The 15,061-nt window shown below is 35.7% G+C and overlaps 1 protein-coding gene across 1 annotated transcript in view; it reads right to left on the reverse strand.

Moving 5' to 3' along the window:
* The window catches only part of ANOS1 (anosmin 1), a 139,297-nt gene that overhangs the window by 19,559 nt on the left and 104,677 nt on the right, over positions 1–15,061 (reverse strand). Inside the window, exons 8-9 of the mRNA XM_026850773.1 lie at positions 13,956–14,103; positions 10,139–10,291 (exon numbers count right to left, since the gene is read on the reverse strand). Of these exons, the coding sequence (XP_026706574.1) occupies positions 10,139–10,291; positions 13,956–14,103 (301 nt within the window). The remainder of the gene's footprint in view (positions 1–10,138; positions 10,292–13,955; positions 14,104–15,061) is intronic.

A 15,061-nucleotide genomic window follows, 5' to 3' on the forward strand; every position in this document is an offset into this window, starting at 1 on the left:
CTTTCTTTCCGTATAGCACATTCTCTGTATAATACAAAAATAACTCTTTCCAAAAATGATATTAACAATCAGGGTGTAATTTAAAGACCGGCCTGAGCCACAGTATTTGTGTCTATATCTAGACGTCGGAAGACTCAAGTTTTAAAGATATTTATATTTTAGGTATTTAAATTTGGGATTATCTCTAAAATGGATTACCTCTACCCTCACTTCTTTTCCCACACACAACATCCTCTACAAACTGAGTTCAACAGTATTTCATTCTGGTTTTCTGTTAAAAGGAAATTTGCCTCTTGTAAACTCCAAGTCTCACAACAGTTGCTTGTAGCCTGAACAAAAGGTTCCTACATTACTTCCTCACAGCCAGATTTTCAAAGGTATCTAAGTATCTAAAAACTGAATGTAATGAAAAAGAACAAAACCCAAACAAACAAGCCCAAGGCCCACGATGGTTCTATGTCTATTGAAAATGTCACTAGCTATTCTGTCATTAACTTTAGTCTTCTGTGTAACTTCGACAAATCTGGACATTTAGGTGGGGAGACTATATTGGGGGTAGGTAATCCGGGAGTCCTTCCCAATTGCAGACACAGTTTACCCCTAACTAACTCCACAATGGGAGGAGATGCAAAGATGCACCTGCTACTCTCTTCTCTCTCATACCCTAGGCAAAAGCTGTACCGGGGGGTTTGCACAAATGTACGATGCTCCATCAAGTTCCAAAACTGGACTTTCATGGTATGCATCATGGCACGCCATATCAGGATGTGGCTTTGCAGAACTGTTATTCATAAAGTTAATGCAGTTTCCAAATCTGCAGTTTAAGACTTCTGAGTCTGAGAAAAAGAACAGACCAAAAACTGGTTAAATATCTTTAAAGTCAGGTGTGTACAGACAGAGTGAACAGACCTTTACTGTGTCCCTATTAGTAATATAGTAATTATTATAGATTCCATTAATATTCAAATAAAGCTAGAAGAAGTAGCTTCAAAACAAATTAAAAAATGTGATTCTTCATAGCACAAGCACTTAAAACTCAGGAACTCCATAAACAAGGATGTTTCAATGCCCAAAATTTAGGTGACCCTGATGGGGGGGTCATAAAAGATAAATGCATAAAAAGTGAATAAATACAAAGAAATCACATTGGGCTCAGGAAATCCCATGAACTAGAAGCTGTCTGAAGCTGGGACAATAATCTGCATAAGTACCATTACATGCTTGCCCTCTTTTTATGTTCCTTTGGATTTGTTATTGGCCACTGACAAGAACAGAATACTTGTTGTGATGGACCTTTGGTCTAGACTGCTACAAATCTTTTTATATTCCGTTTATGATCACAGGAATAAAACCAACTGGTTTTAAGAACTCATTAGCCATCAGCTGCATATATGTGACATCTTTAAATTTAACTATAATTTCAGTGTCGGATACCTCTTTATGGTGTCTTTCCCTTCAACTGTAGCTACTCATTCAAATAGTCGAGTTTCCTTCCCCGTCTGTAGTGTTTATACAACTGGGTTTATGACCACCTTATAAACTGGGCCAATTAAACAATACAGCTTAAAAAGAGGCATGTGGAGGAAAATTGACCCAATTCACAAGAGCACACTTTTTAGTTTAAAACACCTTCATCATGAGCGTGATGCCTTGCTGCTGATAGCTTAACCTTATTTGAATCACAAGCTGAATAGTTTACTTCAGAACTTAGGCAGGCTAAGAGAGCACTCATGAGCAGTTATTACCCCATACATGATGAACGGTATCTTGCTACACTGCAGTACCTCAGTATCTTTTTACTCACAGTAGGAATGGTAGGATTGTTGCAGGTATGATAGTGCAAGCATATAGAACAATGCTTTGACTGAACGTGACCTAGTGATACAGCTTGCGGAAAGGAGGGGAAGAACTGGATGGTAAAAAGCCTGCCATTCTATCCCTTAATTATTCAGACTGCCTAACAAAAGACATTGCCATTGACAATCTTAGTGACACTATATATATAAAGTTTTGCATTTGTTGTTAAAATAATTAACTTTATAGGTTGTGGTAATACTCAAGAAGTAATAAGAAATGTAGAAAACTGTGTACTGGATAGACAGATATTACTGAAGGAACATAAAGATGATGGTTTTGAAAACATATTTCTTCCAAAAGAATTACATATCAAGTAAGAGTTTATTAGTTGGCCAGTTAATTTTTTCAATGCCTTGAAGTGAGGTAAGTCTTGATAAATGATTTCACAATGCAATATTGAATGTGTATCTGCAGTTTGAGTGCAGGTACTCATCCTACATAATAATGGTCTATCTTTGGACTGCACTCATGGACCAGGTAATTTGCAATTACACTTCTATGTGATCTGTTAACTTAAGTTCAAAAGAAATGAAGTGTAAATTTGTATTCAGTTATTAAGTTTAAGAATAAAAAGATAATTTCTTTTAAATACATAAATTAAGTCAAATTAAATAGACTTTCACAAGTTCTGGAGTATGATTCAGGTCATACTGAGGGCTTGTGAACAGATCACACTATGCAAATTTTGAAATGAAACAGTAAGTGGATCAAGCATACAAAGTGTTAGAACTAGTTTGATGAACGTTCTGAACCAAACCAGTCCAGTACAGCAACAGTCTGCCTTCAGCAGACATCAGTGGGCACATGCTAGGCAAAATCAGTCTTCTGTGCTGTCTGAGTTCTGGGACCACAGCAGGTAGTTCTCATTTGGCTTCTGATATTTGATTTCTTGGCAGACTTTGAATCAATTCCAACTACATTCCTGGGTCTAATCATTGGACAGACCTGCCCCTAAGTCTTTCATACCAAGAGCTTTAAACACCTACCCTGAAAGGTACAGAGGCTTGGAAGCGAGTAAAGGGTTCAGTAATGGCTTTCTGTTCTTCCTGTGGAAACATGGAGAAATGTAAACTGTGCACTTGAAAAGGCTCCCCAGTACTGTCCCATTTGCAAGGGAGATGCCACTGAGATTGCCCCTGTTGTAAATGTGATTTTAAAACTTTATTATTTGTCCCACTAATCAATGCATACTATATGATAAGTTGCACGCTATCTACTCTATCAAATTTGTTGATGCTTTTCATGACTCCCACCAGTAACATTTTAAGTATTGTGACCACGTCACATTTGGACATAAACCACAGTCCAAGTCCTGTAGTCAGTTTATAAAGTACAACTGGAGATGGTTAGATGCTCCCCTTTTCAGTCTCTCCAGGCAGCAAAAAGGCAAAGAGATTTTAAAACCAGCAGTTTTTAAAAGCAGGGATTAACAAAAATTTTATTCCTAAAAGGATATAAGAGAAAGCGAGGATTAGAGATCATGCAAAGGACACTTCTGACAGGATATTCTTTTACCTCTGAAATAATTTCCCATAACAGCTAAAGCTGACAGTATTTCCTACATCCCCAGGCAGGATGCTGCAAAAGCCCATAGGATACAGGCATCTGAGTCAGCTGTAGCACATGTGGAAAAGCAAAATTATGCAATGTCTACTGGTGAATTTCAAAAGAATTGATCAAGTTGAAGCGCTTGGGGCCAGCTTTACTAATTAAATCCCTAAGTACAAATGCACATTATGTGTACCCACACAATCAGCCTCTGCAGAGCCAATGACTCTGTATTTGCATAGAAATATGAGGGAAATATATTTGTGTGTACTTCACTATAATTAACAGTGAGATCTTATTTTTGAAAGAACCACCTGGACTACAGTGATACCTTCAAGTAAAAATATTTTACTACTTAAATATCTAGAAGCAGAAAATGGTCAGCTGCTCAAACACTGATCTTCCTAGTGCAATAGTTAGTACCAAACTAAATAATTCCTTAGTGTTAAGCAACTACTGCTGAATACTTTACAATAACAACTAGAAACTCCAAACTGGCATTGAAGGATTTCATTAGCTTCAATGGCACTAGTTCCGTGAGAAAGGACCATAGGATAACATGGGGAAAGCTTTCAATTATTATAAAACCTGCCATATGAAATACCTTATTGCAAACAAAGAGTCAGCACATAGAGTGACTTCATTTATCTCCCTGAGCTAAGTGAAAGTTAATTTTGTTTTCCTAAGATCTGTTTTTAAAAGCATTTGTGGCAGCTTTCTGTTAGCTTTGCCTTGCCTTGCATTTTATTCTTCCCTGTAATTTAATTCATTATTCTTGTTTGGTCAGTTTATCAGACAATGGAGGATTCTTTGCCTCTCCCTGTCTTAAGGGTTGGGTTTTTTGGTTGGTTTTTTGTTTGTTTTTTTTTTTCTTTTTTTTTCTTTTTTCTGCTCTAGCGTTACCAGAAACACAAAGAAAGAAGCCTGAAGACAAGTCAATGCATTTTAAATATTTGTCTTTTTAAGCAAAACCAAGGGACAGATATAAATATCTAGAAGTACTTTAAATGTTTAATTTAAACAGGGGATGTAAATGCTCCCAGACTTCATTCAAAGAAAAGTGAAAGTAACCAAAGCTTTATTTGAGCAAGGATAGTTACATTACATGCAAATAACAGACACTAAGAAACCAGCAGTGAAGGCAGAGTAATGGGTTAGAAAATATTATTGTGACATGTTGCTTTGGAAAGGAATCATCACACTAAATTGCATTCTAATATTTTCATGTATTACAATTATTGCAGCAAATTATGACAACTGATGCAGTGAGCTCAAGAAAAATAGTCTTTTATTTCCTTCTGTCTATAGGAAATATCTTATTTTCAAGCCCTGAAGATACACAAATTTGAAGCAACTTGTAGGCTTTTCAGCTGAAGTCCAAAACCTCAGCTCTCTAGTTGCCAAACCACTGAAGAACAGAGGAAATATAAGGATCTTTTTATTTTCACACTTTGATTACTGCACAAGATACTGAGGATCTTAATTATTCTAAGTAGCTGATCCTTTTAAGTAGGATCCATTCTTAGTAATGGAAGGTACTCTGTGACTTCAGCACCAAGGAGTTAAAAGTGATTCAAGTTGATTCCACTATTTGACATAAATAGCACATCATTTCTAATTTCACACAGTTAAGATGGCCAAAATATCTGGCCAGAAGCTTAAATTCTTCTTTTCATTTACAAAAGTGGGATTCATGCTGTTTAAGGAATGTACTGTGTTTCTCTAATCCCAGGCCTAAATCAGAGGCAGCAAGTGAAAGACATTTTCTTCTTTCAGAAAGAAGCTATTGTATTCATATAATTACAATATGCTTCTGTGATGACTCTGTCTAGCAAAATTATGTGCATTTGCTAAGCACCTTGTACGGCTTGAAGTGTGGATTTATTATTGCTAGCATACATCCTGAAGTTATTATTGCCATCATACTGAAACATTCAAACTGAAAGATTATTTCAGAAAGAGATTTATTTTAATGTAAAGTCCAGATCCTACATTCCATTCATGCCTCGTGCTTACTGAAGCTAATGGGACTTAAATGACATTTGAAGAACAGGCCTAAATGAGTCTTCCCTGCTACCAAACTGTGGCACATTGTGATGCATTTATATGAAAATAGGATCTTCCATCCACTCACTCAGACTTTAACTCAAGTACTGTGTTCATTTTCTGAGTATTGATAAGCAATCACTTCCTTACTGTATAATAAAGCCAGTTCAGTAATAGGTCGCAACATCCCCTCTATTGCAGTTGCTGCACAGGATAGAGGTCTGATGAATTCTATCCAGAGGGATGACATAGAGCTTCAGCCCTGATGTCATTACTGTGGTCTTTCGCTGGCTTTCTAGAGGCACATCTGTGCATGACACTGAGGAATACATCTTCATAGTAGTGGAAGAACTATCTCTGAATGTCAAGATACATCACCATACATTCTGGAAATCCTAAGCTACATTGCAATAAACTGCTAGGTGGCCTCTGCAGCCTGATATTCATAAAGGACAAATTCCCTGTCATTCAGAAAACAATAACGACATCTGTTACAGGACCTTACAGATAGGACCAAACAACTTGATTTAACTTCAGAGTTCTGCTTTGAGCAGATGGTTGGACCAGATGACCTCCAGAGGTCCCTTCCAACTCATTTAAATTATTCTATGATTCTATTAGATTTTGTCCTTTTTAGAGAGAGTAAAATGGTTCAAATTCAAAAGAAAACAATTTCTCAGCTAACAAAGGGACCAACGAAAGTAAAGTAATAAACTAAAACAACCTTAGTAACACATTTGGGTTTCTTAAGTGGTCTGAGACTGCAAGAAATCCACACAAGTCTTTACTCCTGTTGGTTTCTGTAATCTGTGGTGTGCTGTGATACAGCAATGGGAGGCACTACAAAACTACAGAGCCATCTTGGTGTTGCACAGAATTAAAAAATAAATAATCTCAGGTCTAAGTAGAATGGTAGGGCCACTGAATTCAGGAATAAAATAAAAATGTCTGAGCAGCTATTGCTATAACAAATGAGTAACATTCTTACAAAGTGAAAAACTGCCTTTTAGTAGTTGTTAAAATTTTCATTACGGCTAAAAGACACTCTATATCAATATATTGTACTGGTTTAAATATCTTAATCTTAAAAAATCCAAAATCTAAATAACATATTTATTTCATCACCACTACAACCATCTCTTTTAGGACCATGAAGTCCATCACAGAAAGTACAAAAAATATTCAAAATTAAACCAGACAAAGCAAAGATTGCTACAACCAATTGAAATTTTGCTTAATTGAGAGATGTCCAACATATTCAAGCTTGAGATTTTTATTTCTTGAATTACTTTTCATGTCATGGGAACTCTTACCATTATCAACATACTTATTTCACATGGCTTCACAATATTTTCTTTTTTTTTTTTTTCAAGTATCACATCCTAGTTTAGGACAATAGAATGGCTGTGTTCCTGTACCAAAAAGAGTTAGGTTTAAGAGCAAACTACAAAATAATGAGAACACTACAGCAATCAACAGGGACTCATGTTTTCACCCACTACATAGGAGAAAAAGAGGTCAATTCCCTGTCAGGAGGATTTGAATGAAAATAGCCTAGGTGCTAGGCCATAGAGTATGCTGAGGTAAATTCTCCCTCAGTGTTTCCTATTATAGCTGCTGCACTCTTAAACCTCCTACAATTCCCTAAACACGACTGGAGACAGTGCAGTTCATAAAGGAGAAAGATGTGTGGGTACCGTTCCCAGTGCAGCTGGCTCCAGTAACTGCTGTCTTTCATAAAGACAAGACACAGCCAATATGCTTCTCCTGCTGTGTTCCTTGCATGGTGAAAAAGACTTGCTCTGCAGTAAATTGTCACTAGTAAATTTACAGTCAGTACCTCATCCATGTACTACAAAACCTCCGAACTCCTGTAAGAGCTTATAGAAGCTGCTAGCTTCTCAGGAGCAAGTAATTGGCTATATTTCAATTCCACAGGAGGCAATAGCTCCTGCTAAGTTACGGCATGTGCTGTCACTCAGAACACAGGCATTTTCTTTTTAACAAAGAAAAGAAAAAAGCAAGTGTGACAAACTGCCATATTCTTCCCCTCTTCACACACCTTTGCTATCACTGTTCATTATGTGAGAAAAATGAAGGCTACTTCCACTGCATTGGCAAGGCATTTACCTAAACACCCTAGTGTATGTGACAGAGCTTGCTCCCAGCATGTGACCAAAATGGACCTCTGGTGTCCCCCTTCTATAACTGGATGTACACAGGTTCATACAAGATGAGTCAGCTGTACAGTCAGCAACTCAGGAACTCAACTGGTCCATCCCTGGCACAAGGTGACAGTATGTAAATCCATGTAATTTCTAACTGATCACTGCCATGTCTGTCTTTGAAGATCTCCAATTGTGGGGATTACACCACTTCCAAACACTGTTATTTCCAAGCTATAAAGTATTCCCTGACTTCTTTTAATCTTAATTACCTCTTTCCTCAGCCGCTATGAGAATGCTATCTTATTTCTTTTTATAGGCATTTATAACTTTTTCTACAAATACTGCTTCCAGTTATGTAACACAACGTGGGATTCAGCTCCAGATTTAGAAGTCAACATTTAAGTAACTACAGTGTACAACTACTTATAAGCTCAATATCCAAGTTACCATTATAAATAGTGGACATCTAGTTGAAGATATCTACTTTGGAAAAAGATCTGGTCATGATTTTTCTTCCATTAATTTTAACAGTGAATTTGAAAAACTCCTTGTAAGGTGAATTTCACTAGGGGCACTGCCGTTTTGGTCACAGGATATATAATCTTTCTTCTGGAAACAGTCTGGCAGGAAAAGGGCTGCAGCTGGGTCAATTTTCAACTGGGTTGAATCTTGCCTGTAGACTGAGTTGCATAACCTGGCCTTATACCTGTGGAAGACATCATAGTCTCCCCATCTTTGAATCTTGTCCTCCAATTTTTTTAGTTCAAACTGCTCAGAACTGAACCTCAGCTCACAGAGAGATGTTAGGCATCTCTTAGTCTTCTACACAAGTTGTCTAGGCTCCCTTCTATACTCAGTAACGAAGAGATATCTCCAGAGAATCATTCTGCTGCTATGTATTACTGAATTACTTCAGAAGTCACCTGCTTTCCTTTTTTGACTATAAAAGGAGCTTGGACAATGAGTTGACATCTCACTTCCAGAAGGCTAAAGCTTAAGATGATCAGTCCCAAGCTCAGTATACAAAAATCTCACTTTGGATAACCAAAAGCATATTGTTAGGTAAACTTAGTACTTCCAATTAAAAATGCCTCAACTTTTATTTAAACTTTAAATTATTCCAGCTTTCCATGAAGTTAGACAAAAATTAAGTATGATGAGGAAACATAGAAAAAAGAAAACTAGCATAGTCAAGATACAGATAAACTTTTAAAATGAGCGTTTAGTCAGGCTGAGCCAAAGCTTGAGCATTTTATGGAGGAATAAGCATTTGATTTGAAAGTATTTGATATAGCAGGGCTAGAAAGGTAACCATTCAAACAGGGAGACACTTTTTAAGAAGCAAAAGATAACTCTCACAATCCACACCATCCAGTGTGACATATTCCTACGTTACATAGCATAACTGAATAAAGCCCTTCCTCACTAAGGGTGGTGCCACATACACCTAAACCCAAAAGAACTCAAAATATTTCCAAAATTCTTGGAAAAAATACAGAAGAAAAGGTGATTATCTGTTTTGTAAAACTTTATTTCAAACATAAAAATTGAATAGATTTTATATATGTGCTTCTGCAACACATGTAGAGTCCTCCAAGTTAAAACACTAACAGTGTTAGCAAATTTTCAAATACCAGCGAATGAACCTGTTATGGCTAAGCTGGAAAAATGTATAACAACCTATATGCTCCTAGAGGGCAAAAAAGGAAAATCCCTTTTTTTGATTAGTGTATCTGATTAGACACTTAAAATTCATGTCATTTTCCTTTAGACTAGAAGACTTAAACATAACACTGTTGTTAGATTTTTCTGAAAAACACGCAGAATGCAGCCTAGCAGAAAACGCACCTAAAGATTTTTCCAGTGGTTGTGGCCAACTACCCATCCTGTTCTAATTCAAGGTGACTGATAAAGTTTGATATAAAGTCTATCATGGCCTAACATGAGCCAGTATAACTCTAAATTTTGTGCTTTAAACTACAGTTTAGTTTTTGTGACACCACTGTATGATTTCCATATACATTCATTCCCTGACTCATTTCTCAACTGACAAAGTCCAAGTGATACTGCAGTGGCATCAGCAGAAAATCTGCTTGAGAACTGTTTTGTGCTTGAGACCCTCTGACCACACTCCAGGGAGACAATATTCATGGCCACACAAGCTCTGTTGGCTTATTTGAAGGCCAAATGCTGCTTCCCTATTTAAAACTTTCCAGAAGCAATATCCACCAAACTAAAAATTACCTCAGCTCTCGGAAGATTCTGTGTCTCAACATGACTGTCAAATTTTTGGATAGCTGATTCATGTCTTTTCCCTCTGCCAGACATTTATACATCCATAACACAAAGAGGAGAGGCAATGTTTCACTCTAACATGAAGGTGAAGGGAAGAAAGGATGAATGTAGGATTTAATTTTGAATGATTGTACAAGGTTCATTATACTGTATCAATGTTCTACAACTCAAGGCAGTTGATGAGTTCCTCCTTAAAAAAAGGGAAAAATAAAAATTTGACAAACCTGTCTTCTTCCAGTAGACTTTGACCTGAAGTTGATTGTCCTGATAAAAAGGAGTTCCAATTTTAAGAAAACGAGTGGGTTTTCTTCGTTGAAATGTTGGGTAAGGATCTACCAGTCCTTTCTGGAGTTTCCCAGCAGAAGATGTCTGTTCCTCTGCAATACACAGAACAATCAGGAATTATTTGTTTAAGTACCATAAGTGCTGTATAATGACTATGTTAACGGTGCTGAAATTCAGAAAATAATACTATCTTTAATCCAAATTATCTTAGTCTAGTGTCTTAGCTAAATAAAATTAATATAAAGAACAAACTGTCCATAAAGGTTGAAAAGCATATAATTTGTTTTAAATTCAGTCAAAAAAATATTTTGGACAGAGAGAAAAAAAGATAAATACATTTTAACATGAAAATGCTCTGTAAAGTTTCAAAAGAGTGATAAGGAAAGGGAGTGTATTTATATCCCCAAGAACAAGAAATGTTAACACATTAACAAGCACAGTGTCTAGAAGTAGTTCTGATAATCATTCATGGTCTTTATATTTGTGCACTGGTTGAATACATACAAAGTCCAAGGATGGCACCGAGTGTAACCAGAGTGCCACACATGGTTATTACATCAAAGTAAATATAGTCCTTTGGTACGTTATATAAGAACACCATGGTCAGATTAGAGATATTTCTTGCCCACTATCCTGTTTCCAACAGTGAACAGTGAATGCTTAGGAAAACACTGTAAGAGCAGAGTTAACTTCGAGCAACTCCATGTTATGTGTCCAGCTTCCAACAAGCAACGGTAAATGGAGGTCCTTCATCAAGCATTTCGTTTGGCAACAGTTCATCACTATTTAGCAGGGTTGGAAGTATTTCTAGATATTTTCAGCTGAAAAGGCAGCAGTGCTGATTCAAACTGCATTTTCATTGCACACTTGCAAATATATCAGTTGTGATTAAGAGGACAGTATTTGTAACAGATTAACAAAAAAAGGTGTATTTAATTCAATAACATAGCTAAATGAAAAGCAAAGATTCTAATAATTAGCAAGTGGCAAATTATTAACGACATACTTGAGAGAAAGAGGGGAAGTCTCAGGTTTCAATAATTACCACGAGTAATATGTAAACTTGAACATTGTGCTGCCCTATATGTAGCTTCATCTGAAACTCCCTTGCATTTTGGCCAAATTTTACTTCATCAATCCTTTGCTTAATCCAATACAAATTTACATTTTCTTTGCTTGTTTTAAATTAAAGTAAAACTACAAAACTCAAGCAAATTCTTTCTCAGGGTAACCATAATGTTTATACTACCTAAAATGAAATTGGAAAGTGATAGAGAGTACTGACTTAAATCTGTTAGGTATACCTCAAAGTATTGTAATTTTCCTAAATCTCCGCTTTGCTGTTCTCCGTGTGCTCCACTTCCAGAAAAACCAGGACACCTATTTAGAATACTTCTATATAAAGATCAAGAGAGAGTCTCTTGCTGCATTTCCCAGAAGTGAAGCACACAAATATAGTGAGGCAATGTATTTCTGAGTAGAGGGAAATATAACGCCAGAGGGCCAGGGTCAAAGCTCACAGAGGTCTGTAGGACTAAATTACTTCAGTGGGTTACGAACTACTCTCTATTCTGACAATAGGAACAGACACCTAAAAAGCCAGAGCTTAAGTCCACAGAGAGCAGAGCAACTGACAGTGAGACTTCAGCAAAATTGGCATGTTACATCTGCAACTACTTCCCAAAGGCCATGGAAGTCCCCAAATAAAGTGGGGGCATAAATGTCATGTCCTAGATAACATTGCAGACAATATTTTTTTTTCTTTTTTGTATTTCTCCATCTGCTTCTGAGTATTCTCAAAAGTACCTCAAGCAGGACGGGCTCTGTACCTAACTAACTTCAGTGAGATTCAAAATATGAATTTGCATCTCCTCCAGGAGTAGTTTTTATTTGCTTTTCTATGTGAGCTATAATTTAGCCATTTTTAAAAAATGTCCAAGAAGGTCCTAATACATTTCTCATCAGTGCTCTGTCCACTAAAATGTGTGATATCAGTGCTTTAGGCTCAAAGAATCTGGAATCCTTGACTTCATGTTTTTAACAGAAACGATGCTCAAATTTGTCTGCAAACTTATTATTGAAGTACTCTACTGTAAAACAAATATGTGTTTTCATTCTCACAGGCACAGATTTACAGTTAAATAGAAAATAATCCTCATTAACTAAATGGATCCTCTTCATCTGAACATAACATTTAAATATTTGAAGTATATGAGAAAATAAAAATATTGCTCTTGGTATAGTATTAGTCTGGTTTAAAAAGCAATACAATTAACAAACCTTTTAGTGTAAAAAAGGTCACCACAGTGAAGTGAAATAAAGCACAAGGCATTAGAAAGTCTATACTAATTAGACATTAGTAGATAGCAGACTTTCACAGAAACTAGATGGACTGTTTTCTGACGTAAAGCAATCAAGGAGAGGGCAGATTATCCAAGCAAAATTGCAGAAGGAATTTAAATCTAGCTGTGGTGATGATAGCAAAGTGGTGCCACTGGAGTGGACAGATAATGATGAAACCACGAAACTCAAGCATGAGGTACAGGGTAAATGAACTCCATTTGGCAGACAATTTGTAAGTAATAAATCAGATGTGATCTGCATCAGATTCTGGAAAACACAATGGCAACAGACTTGTCCTTCAGCTGTCTCTTAAGATTGCCCAAAAAAGTAGAAAAAATGAACTTAATATGGGAAAAAGGATATTCAGGTCTATTTTTTCTTCTTGGTATATTAATATGGGCAGCAAATGTAGATCTGAAGGTCCATCATAACTAACAACTACTTTAAAATATTTTATGTACATCCAAACTGAATATGTTTGCAGAAGGGTCCAGCAAAAATAGCCGGATTAGGGTGAAAGTAATTAGTTATGTTATGCAAATGGCAACAAGTAAAATTTAAACATTTAGTGTATTTTTAAAAAAATAATGTAAACGAATGAAAACTGAAATGGAGTCAGGGCAGGATATTTAAAATTATATTCTTTAACATCTTATTATCAAAATTTTGCTGTATTAGTTAATCAGACACATCAGCAGTTGAGGCAGTAACAGTATTGTAATTGTACAAATAGCATTTAACTAAGGCTTAAGAATCATGGTTTACTCTCAGATTCAGATATGCGTTTCAATTATATTAATTAGCATGTGAGGTTGGTAAAGACCTTAATGAGACATTACCTGACATGTATAAATCTCAAGATTTTAATTTGAATGTGGGTCCTGTGTGTGCAATATTTTGAGAATGCATTGCTTGCCAGGCACGGAACACCTTAGATTCTCTAATAGAAGAGTGGATGTTTTATATCCATTCATAGTAGATAAGTATTTGTGTGGTCCAAAAGTATGAATTAGTGGGCTGCTCAAAACAGTCAGCATTTTGAAAAACATTGCAAGCTAAAACTGTCCAGTTAAGACAAAGACACAGAAATGGTTTTATTCCAGCCACTGACAAATATAGTCAGTATTTATACCTGTATTGCGTTTTAAAAATATTAACACTACAGTCATGCAAATGCTTCCACTTTCATTGCAGTTGTTCATTTTAGGCAATTAGGATCTAAGATGAAGTATTAGGCAAAAACTGTCACAAATTTTTAGATAAGAAATTTAACATTAAGAGGTTACTCAAGTTGACCAAGACAGGATCACTACGCTATTTTTTTAAATTTGAGAAATCATTATATAAAATATTCATATTGCAGATAAAGGAGAGATAAAGCATTCAGTGTAGTCTTTGAATACAATTACTCACTATTATTCCTGGTGTCCTGAGTCGTGCTAAAATGGAGAGAAACCTTAGCACTTTTTAGGCGTATCTGACCCCAACGTATTACTGCTTGCAGTTCTACGTTGTAGTTGCTGTTGGGTTGGAGTCCCTCCAGGACCACATAATTTTGGGCCTATAATAGAATAAATATACACAGCAGTTATAGTATTACTGAAACACAGCTCCTTATTAAAAGTAGGCCTGTTATCTTAGGTACACTACTTTTTTGAAATTCAAACAGAAAATTTCAATAGAGCAAAATTTTCTTTCTTTAAAAAATGTATTTTATTGAACTATGTTTTTCTGTGTCATTTTTAAAATACTAATTTTCCTGATGTCTATGTAATTTTGGCAATTACCTGGCAAATACAGACACATTATTTAGGCCAAAACTAAAGGGTCTTTTCCTATATAACAAGTTTTTATTCTTATGCCAAAATTTTTTTAGCCAAATAATTTTAAACTTATTTTTCCCTGATTCCCATGTTAGCAAAGCAATTTAAAACTTTTACTAGAGACAGCCAGTCTGAAGACGGCTAAAATCCAACATTCATTTGTCAATATTTTCTATTTGTTTGAACTGCTGAAAACAAAAATGAAAAAAAAAACCACCAACCCACAACCATAAATACCTCCTCATTGGTAAGAACATTTTTCCTCTATAGAAGTGAAGACAGAAAAGAAAAAATACAGGTTTTTGGAAGTGTCTTAAATGGGGAAATAACAGTAGGATTACCATTCTCTGGTCAGTAACCTATAAATTAACGCAAGTATTGCAAAGAAAAGTCAAGGCTTCTCAGTAATCTTACATTTCTGAAATTTTAAAAATGTATTTATAAAATTTTCTTCTAGGCCATATCTCAGAGAGAAGACATTACTCCATGTTTTCATTAGAATTCTTTATGCCTCTGAAGTTTGACAGTCAATCCAGAGTGAAAAAGATAATCACGTACTGCCATATTTAACACTTCAGGAATTGTCAAAGGCATTTAATATTAATTACCTTTACTTGGTTTGTGCTAAGATATTTGTAACATTGATTTGTAACATTCTCAATTAAGAGTGTTAATACTATAGTCAAATTATTTCAA

This window comes from Athene cunicularia (assembly GCF_003259725.1).
Source record: "Athene cunicularia isolate RWA chromosome 1 unlocalized genomic scaffold, athCun1 chr1_part1, whole genome shotgun sequence".
Lineage (NCBI taxonomy): Eukaryota > Metazoa > Chordata > Aves > Strigiformes > Strigidae > Athene > Athene cunicularia.